Source organism: Bison bison, unplaced genomic scaffold (assembly GCF_000754665.1).
Source record: "Bison bison bison isolate TAMUID 2011002044 unplaced genomic scaffold, Bison_UMD1.0 scf7180017864492, whole genome shotgun sequence".
Lineage (NCBI taxonomy): Eukaryota > Metazoa > Chordata > Mammalia > Artiodactyla > Bovidae > Bison > Bison bison.
The window spans coordinates 6,495,659-6,503,141 of record NW_011495051.1 but is presented as its reverse complement, the minus strand read 5'-3'; the positions used below and the strand labels follow the sequence as shown (position 1 = coordinate 6,503,141).

The 7,483-nt window shown below is 58.3% G+C and overlaps 3 protein-coding genes across 3 annotated transcripts in view; 1 reads left to right on the top strand and 2 right to left on the bottom strand.

Moving 5' to 3' along the window:
• XAB2 (XPA binding protein 2) overlaps positions 1-3,767 on the bottom strand; it is a 9,402-nt gene extending 5,635 nt beyond the window's left edge. The window contains exons 1-6 of the mRNA XM_010828291.1: positions 3,570-3,767; positions 2,333-2,481; positions 1,939-2,062; positions 1,512-1,709; positions 670-804; positions 432-596 (exon numbers count right to left, since the gene is read on the bottom strand). Of these exons, the coding sequence (XP_010826593.1) occupies positions 432-596; positions 670-804; positions 1,512-1,709; positions 1,939-2,062; positions 2,333-2,481; positions 3,570-3,620 (822 nt within the window). The 5' untranslated portion in view covers positions 3,621-3,767. The remainder of the gene's footprint in view (positions 1-431; positions 597-669; positions 805-1,511; positions 1,710-1,938; positions 2,063-2,332; positions 2,482-3,569) is intronic.
• Positions 3,768-3,810: 43 nt separating this feature from the next.
• On the top strand, positions 3,811-5,633 carry PET100 (PET100 homolog (S. cerevisiae)). Its single transcript, XM_010828290.1, has 4 exons — positions 3,811-3,955; positions 4,645-4,731; positions 4,869-4,901; positions 5,484-5,633. Exons 1-4 carry the CDS (start codon positions 3,929-3,931, stop codon positions 5,565-5,567), a joined length of 231 nt encoding a protein of 76 aa, XP_010826592.1. The 5' UTR covers positions 3,811-3,928; the 3' UTR covers positions 5,568-5,633.
• Positions 5,623-7,483, bottom strand: part of PCP2 (Purkinje cell protein 2) — a gene marked incomplete at its 5' end in the record, with an annotated part of 6,566 nt that continues 4,705 nt past the window's right edge. Inside the window, 3 exons of the mRNA XM_010828485.1 lie at positions 5,623-5,813; positions 6,475-6,599; positions 6,829-6,943. Of these exons, the coding sequence (XP_010826787.1) occupies positions 5,694-5,813; positions 6,475-6,599; positions 6,829-6,943 (360 nt within the window). The remainder of the gene's footprint in view (positions 5,814-6,474; positions 6,600-6,828; positions 6,944-7,483) is intronic.

The window sequence follows — 7,483 nt, the reverse complement described above, 5'->3', positions numbered from 1 at the left end:
CCCCCCCGGCCCCCATCCCCAAGCTTGCCACTCCACTGTCACAAGGAGAACAGCCAACATGAACAGATGGTAACACCAACACCTCAGGAGGGACCCTCACACCAAACCCCAACTCCAGCCTGAGTCCCAATAGGTGGGAATGCAACTGTCACTCTCAAAAGTTCATTCTCAGGAAACTTCAGCAAATGAGGACACCCAAGCTAAAACAGGTCCAAGGCTACCACCGTGGAAAACTAGGTTTCGCTGGTTCAAGGTGGGTGCGCTCGCTGGCAGTCTGCCTCGCCCCACCTTCAGGAAGGCACGTGCAGAAGTGTGCACTAGCAATACACTGGCACATGTTTCTGCTCATATGCACGTCCACAGGTGTCCCCAAAGGCTGAGTGCTGGAGGGAGGCCCCGCCCCGCTCCCAGACCCCTGCCTGCCCAGGCACCTTCTCGAAGTGACCGCTACGGATGTAGTAGTCAGCCAGCGAGCACCAGAGCTTGCCCAGCTGGTCGGTGAAGCGGGTGAGGCCCCCGCGGATGATGGCGTCCACATTGAGAGACTGCACCTTGTCAGGGTTCTGGGAGATGAGGTCACAGAGCTCGTGCCACAGCTGCGGGGTGAGGGAAGGTCAGCCTTGGCCCCAAGGGGCCGGCCCTCCCGCCTGGCCAGCACCCAGGGCCCACCTGGTAGTTAGACTTGCCGGCCTTCGACACAAAGCGTTCGTCGTTCACCACGGTGGCCAGGCGCTGCGCTGCCTCATCCAGCCGGTCGCTTGACTTGAGGTACTCGATATACTCCTCAGCGCTTTCGGGGCTCAGCTGGGCACCCACACACCACCGGCTGTCAGTGGGGCCACAGGGCCACACCACCATGCCCCCTCCCACCCCACCTCCGGTCAGCCACCCACCACTGTTCTGGGCAAGAGCTAGCGCTGCACTTCCAGTCTCAGCCCCAGCCCTCACCAGTCCAGGTCCAGCTCTCACTGTCTGGGTCAGACACCAGCGGTCCAGCCTGCACAGACCAGGCCTTGCTTTCATCCCAAGCCCCCTACCTAAAACAGCACTGCACTAAGGACTTCACGATGCATAAGAGACTATACATTTGGGGAAACCGCATGAGGCCTCCATACTGTTTGCCCCTCGACTCTCAGCCCTGCCTGTTATGTGTTTATCTCCTGTTCCCTGCCCTCTCACGGTTGCAGATTTACTCTGGTTTATGCAGTCAGGTCACAAGCATTTGTCTGCCAGGTGAGACTGAAAGCTCCGTGCAAACGGACGGTCTTAGCCACGCTATCCCCAGCACCTGTATCCCAGTGCCTGACGTGGAGCAGATGCTCGCAAACTCTCTGGAGATCGAACACAGAACTCATAAACAAAACCCTGTCTGTCTCAATGAGCCACGTTCCCATTTCCTGTCTGTCAGGGCACACAGTGCCCCCAGCGAGCCCGTTTTTGGAAAGTCCTGACCTGGGGAACTGGCCCACCTGCCTGAACCTGGCCCCGTCTTGCCCTTTTAGGAACCTCACCTTGAGGAAGCGCCGGTAGCCCCGTACAGCAGTCTCAGGCAGGGGGTGTGAGCGCAGGAAGCGCAGGTACAGGGGCCAAATACGAGAGTGCTGGGTGATGGGCAATGCCCGGAGGGCCCGGTCGAAAGTTCGGCGCGTGTGCGTGACACGTCCCTGGTCCATTAGGAACTGGCAGTAATCCAGCCACAGCCGGGGCATCTGGAGGGGTGGGGAGAGGAGGGGCTGAGCTGCCAGCCTCAGCACTGGGCCCCAGGATGCTGGATGTCCCCTGCAGCAGGACCCAGAACCCCAGTGTCCCTGGAACTAAGTCTTGCTCAGGCCGGCATGCACAGAGGTCACAGAATTCCCACCCCTGCTCTGTCCACCTCCGTGGACTCTGAGCCCCACCTCCCTACTCATTCCCTGGCCCAGCCATGCCCCTCCCCACCTTGTGCATGAACACAAAGGCCCTCTCATGGCAGTTGTTGACATCTTCATAGGCGGGGTCAGTCACGCAGCGATGCTTCACCTGTGCCCGGCGGGCCTTCAGGTAGCGGTACCAGAGTTTGTAGCTGGGAGTTGGAGGGAGGGGCAGTGACTGGTCAGCTTTTATGGACTCCCGGGACCCTTCCCTCTGCCCTATGAGACGAGGGCTAGGAGCAGGGGCCTGGGGAGGATGGCCAGGACATCAGGGAAGGTGTGCTCAGCGATTCCTGGGATGTCTAGTCGCTGACACAACACCTAGGAGGGACCTGGGACCTACTAGCCAGTTCTGGTGTGATGGGATAAGAAAAGGTGGGGCAGGGGGCGGAGGCAGGCAGGGCAGCTGCTGCCAATCTCACCTGCAGGGCAGCAGCTTGAGCGCCCGCTCATACAGTTGATTGAGCCTGGGCTTGGGGGCCCCCTGCTTGAACTCGATGTAGCGGAGCCAGCACTTGACGGAGAACTGGTTCCGCATGATTTCCTCCTCATAGGGGAGGTCCTCTTCCTCCTGCCAGGGCCGGGGCATGGGGAGAAGACAGACCTGCTCTCAGAGCCTGCGCACAGCACCACTCCTACTGGGACCCCTACCCAGGTCCCAGATGCCACTGCTCACCACTGGAGCCCAGTCACCCAGATACCAGGACCAGACTTTTACCTCTCCGAATCTGATGACTTACAACGTGACCCAGACTATCAGACTCCTCGGTCACCGGGTTCCAGGCCAGGCATGAAACTATCACCCAGATATCACTCTCTTGGCCTTCCGAATCAAGCTATCCACTTTCTGGCCCAGGTCACCAGACTCTACAGACACCAAGGTTCTGGTCCAACGCTAGGCCTCTGCCCTAGTCACCAAGTCTTACCTCCTTAGAGCATGACTCCCCAGACACCAGACCTTTGGCATCTCAGGCTCCCACCAGCCAGTTTAGTTCAACTCTGCCCCAGAAGTTGGAAGCTAGATCCTTTATCTCAGGAAGAAAGGTATGGACAAGTTCCCTAGCCTTTAACTCGAGACACCAAGAAGCAATCTAGTGAAAATGCCACGCCTCTACTCCAAACACCAAGACTTTGACTCTCCAGGATTCTACTGGCCGTTGCCCACTTAGCTCCACATCACCAGGTCTTTACTTCTTTCCCAAGATTCTCCCGGTCCAGACACCATGCCTTTATCCCAGAAACTATAACGCTCAGGACCAGACCTGGACCATTACCCGGAACACTTAGATTTTACCAATGAAACCAGCCCTGGACTACTCACCATGCTTTTACTTCAAACACCAGGCCTCTCAAGGTTTAGCTACATGAGTTTCCCTTCCCGCCCACACCCTGCGCGCTCCCATTTCCGCCCCAGGTCTGGGATGCTAGGCCCTTAACTTCGACCATTTGCTCTTTACTAAGGTCACCTGAGCTCCGGCACCAGATCTTTGCTCCTGACCAGCCTGGTCCAGACATCACGAGTCGGCCCGTAAGGGTCCTCCTGCTCTCAGACCGGCACAGTTTTAGCCTAAATATCCCGAGTGGCCAAGCCCCAATCCCCTGAGGTATCTAAGCCCCGGCGCCCCTATGAATGCCACCCCCGGCCCGCCGCGGACTCACGAACACAAGGTCCGGTCGCTCGGGCCTCGAAAGCCGCGCCATGACCACCATTTTCCAGGCTCCCCAGACACGGACAGGAGTCGCGGTATGATGACGTCTACGCCTAAAGGCCTCCTATCTCGAACCAGACTAATTTCCCATTGGCTGAACTCCTCCCGATCATGCGCCAGGTGTTGTTGACTTTCCTTTCGACCACCCCAGCTACCGGAAGCATTGGCGAGCGCCCTAAGATGACGTCATCATGAAGCTACTTGGACCAATCAGCTTTAGCAGTGGAGCCCGCGGACTCCCAATGACATACTCTCTTGTTGGACGGTTGGCTTTGGGCGGAAGCGGCTGTGAAGCCTAAGAGCAGAAACATGGGGGTGAAGCTTGAGGTGTTTCGGGTCAGTGAGCAACGGAGCGGTCGGAAAGCTGGGCGCGGGGTTCTTCCTGGATGAGAAGGCTCTGAAAAGGGAGGCCTCCGAGAGAGGGGCTCTGGGACGAAAGCTCCATTGATTTGAAAGGGACCTTTACTGTTGGAGACGCAGAGAAGGGGGCGCTGGGTTGGGGGCTCTGGGAGGGCAGGTGTGAGGAAAACCCTCTGAGAGATGTGACCTGGGGAGGAGGCTCTAAGAAGGAAGACTTCAGGCTCTGGCGGAGCTCTCGGGTTTAAAGTGGGTGTGCGTCTTTCTCCTAGACCGACTCCTAGACTGAAGAATGAGTTCTGGATCTGAGGGTGCTCTGGAATCTAGCTGGGAGTGGTTTGAGGTCTCAGAGAGATGCCTTTATTGTAGTACAAGCTCTTCTGCTCCTGGGGCCAATATATCTGTGTTTCTTTGAGAAAGAGTCTTTCAGACTTGGAGGGGGCTTTCGGGGTGGGGGTGGGGGGTTACTCTTGGATTCTTGGGACTAGACTTCAAGGTGTGTGACTTCTGTACCCTTGCTGGGAGTTTTGGGGTTCTGGAGGGTCCTGAAGAAACACCTCTGGTCTCGGCCAGAGGATCGTTTTCCCGACTCTGAGCAGCCTCTGTACAGTAGGGGTTGAGGCGGGGATGGTAATTCCTGACTACTCATCCCTCCCCTTCCCTTCCAGATGACCATCTACCTCACCTTCCCTGTGGCTATGTTCTGGATTGCCAATCAGGCCGAGTGGTTTGAGGACTATGTCATACAGCGCAAGGTGGGCACTGGTTCATTCCAGGGAATGGGGAAGGGTATGAGGGAACAGGGTCAGCCTTCCCTGAGCCGACCCTGCCCTGGATGCGGGGCTCTGGAGGCTTCTGGCTTGTGACTCCATCTGTGACTTTGTCCCTACAGAGGGAGCTGTGGCCCCCTGAGAAGGAGGACCAGGTAAGCCATGTAATTTTCCTCCCACCGGTGTGGGGAGGGGCCTGGATTCCTGTGGGCAGGGAACCTAGGGTGGAGGGACACATGATTTCCTTAACTGTCCTCTCCCTGAAAGTGAAAGTTGCTCAGTCGTGTCTGACTCTTTGCGGACCCCATGGACTATACAGTCCATGGAATTCTCTGGGCCATAATACTGGAGTGGGTACCCTTTCCTTTCTCCAGGGGATCTTCCCAACCCAGGGATCAAACCCAGGTCTCCTGCATTAGAGACGGATTCTTTACCAGCTGAGCCACAAGGGAACCCCAAGAATACTGGAGTGGGTAGCCTATCCTTTCTCTAGCAGATCTTCCCAACCCAGGAATTGAACTGGGGTATCCTGCATTGCAGGTGGATTCTTTACCAATTGAGCTATCAGGGAACTCCCTGAAGGTTGAAACTAATCTGGGGTTGTAATTGGCACAGGCTTCATTGTAGATAGGAACTCTGAAGCCACGGTCTGGGGGGTTAAGGGGAGGTGGGCTGGGAACAAGATCCAGGCCCTGAGGTGCATTTGCCTCTCCTTCCTTCCCATTTCACCTCCCCAGCGCCGGGAGCTAGAAGAATTCAAAGAGAGGATACGGAAGCAGCGGGAGGAGAAACTCCTTCGTGCTGCCCAGCAGAGCCCCTGAGGTCTCTCCGTGCCGGAATTCCAGCCTGCCCCGAAGAATAACACACACACGGTTCTTTGTTGCTCATGGAAGTGCTTTTATTGTCGGCTCTCAGGGGCCAAGTGGGGCCCAGGACACCTCAGGTCCTCAGGGGGCTTGTGTCTGGGGCTGGGGGCTGCTGTTCCGACGGAAGCTGAGAGCAGCTGGGTCCTGGGGGGTGAGGAGGGGTTGGGGACTGAGGGTCCCAGCTCGTTTCTGCACTCCGTCCTGTTGATACAAAGGGGTCAACCAGAGAGAGGGGCCGAGGGTAGTGCCAACCAGAGGGGGACACAGACGCTGGAGGGAAGCGGCAGATGGCAACTGAGTCACACCTCCCCTCCCTCCCCTTACCTGCTCCCACCATCCCTGAGCCTCTGTGCTCCTTGGTTACTCAACATTAAGGGTGGTATTTTGGGGCTGGTGGGTCTTGGGGGCCTCACTGGGGTCCTGATCAGAACCCAAGCTGTGGGCAAGTATGTGTGATGTGGACATGTGGGGGTCTGGATGCATCCTGTGCACAAGCTCACCTGTCCTCCACCCTCGGGGTGCCTTCCCAGGAAGGGGTCTATTCTCTGTTACCTCCTCATAGCTCTCAGACACTCGGGCACAGAAGCTGTGAGTTCCCGTCATGTCTCTGACTTGAACATGCCCCAGACATGACCTCGATCCCTTTTCAGCCCTGTCTGGGCCTCTGCCCTCCCTCTGAACCGGGGTATTGGATCCACCGGGGTCTTGTGACTGGCAGGGACTCAGGATGAGTGCTCCTACCAGATGATGGATGGACAGAGGTGGGGGTGGGGCCCCTTGCACTCCTGGCTGGGGGTGGAAGGCAGGGTTAAAGGCCTCAGCCTGGTTGGTCTCTCCTCAGCCCAGGCAGAACATCACCTACCTTGGGGCCCAAAGGCTGGAAGCCAGGCAGAGCGCTGACCGTCACTCGCTGGTCATCCATGCGGCGGCCCTGGGTATTGGCCAGCATGTCCATGAGGCTGTCCATCTCGGGTGCAGGGCCGCTCTCTGCGTGGAGCCAAGGCCATGGGGAGCTCAGCCCAGCTGGAGCCCCCCAGCCCACATCCTCCAAGAAGCATGCTGGTATCTGCCCCCAACCCATGGCCATCTCTGTCCCCAGTCACCAGCTCACTTTCTCAGACTCTTTCCCACAGGCCCCCCAGGTGGCCACTTGCCCCATTCATGCCCGGCCACCCACATTACAGCCACTTCTGCACACCCTGCTGCCCACTCTCACGGCTGTCAGAGGCTGGGCCCGGCCCCGCCTGCAGCGAGCAGCGCTGCTCCTCCATCCGGCCGCCCTGCACGTGGCTCAGCAGGTTGAAGAAGCCCTCCTGGTCTGGGGAGCCAGCCTGGGGAACAGATATGCTCAGTCTAGCCCACCCTCAGCCAGGAGACCCATCAACCCAGTCAGCCAGCTTCCACCTGGCTCCCGGGCCCGCTCTGAGCTTCTCTGTGGCTCTCACCATGGTCCCCGCCGATGTGCTGCTTTGCAGAGCTGCTCCAAATGAGACATGAGTCTCCTCCTCAATCTCGCCCTGGCCCCTGCCCCAGGGGGCCCCACCAGCAGTGCCACGTGACTGCAGCGCTGCCCCAAGAGAGAGGGCTGACGTCCTACATAGGGGCCTGACTGCGGGGTGGCCTGGGACTGGGACACTAGCCAGGGGACCATCCCGGGGGCCGCTCCCTTATCCCAACCCCCTCCCTCCATGGGGTCATCACTGAGAGCCCTGACCTCGCTGGGGGGTGGATTAGGCACTCAGAACCTCAAGTGCCCTCCTGCACCTTCTTAGGTGGCAACTGGGTCAGGGGTCCCAGAAGACTCCTTGTTAATTAGGTGCCCTACAAATGAATTAGTCTTGTCATTCACAGGCCCTTGGGGGGGGGTGGGG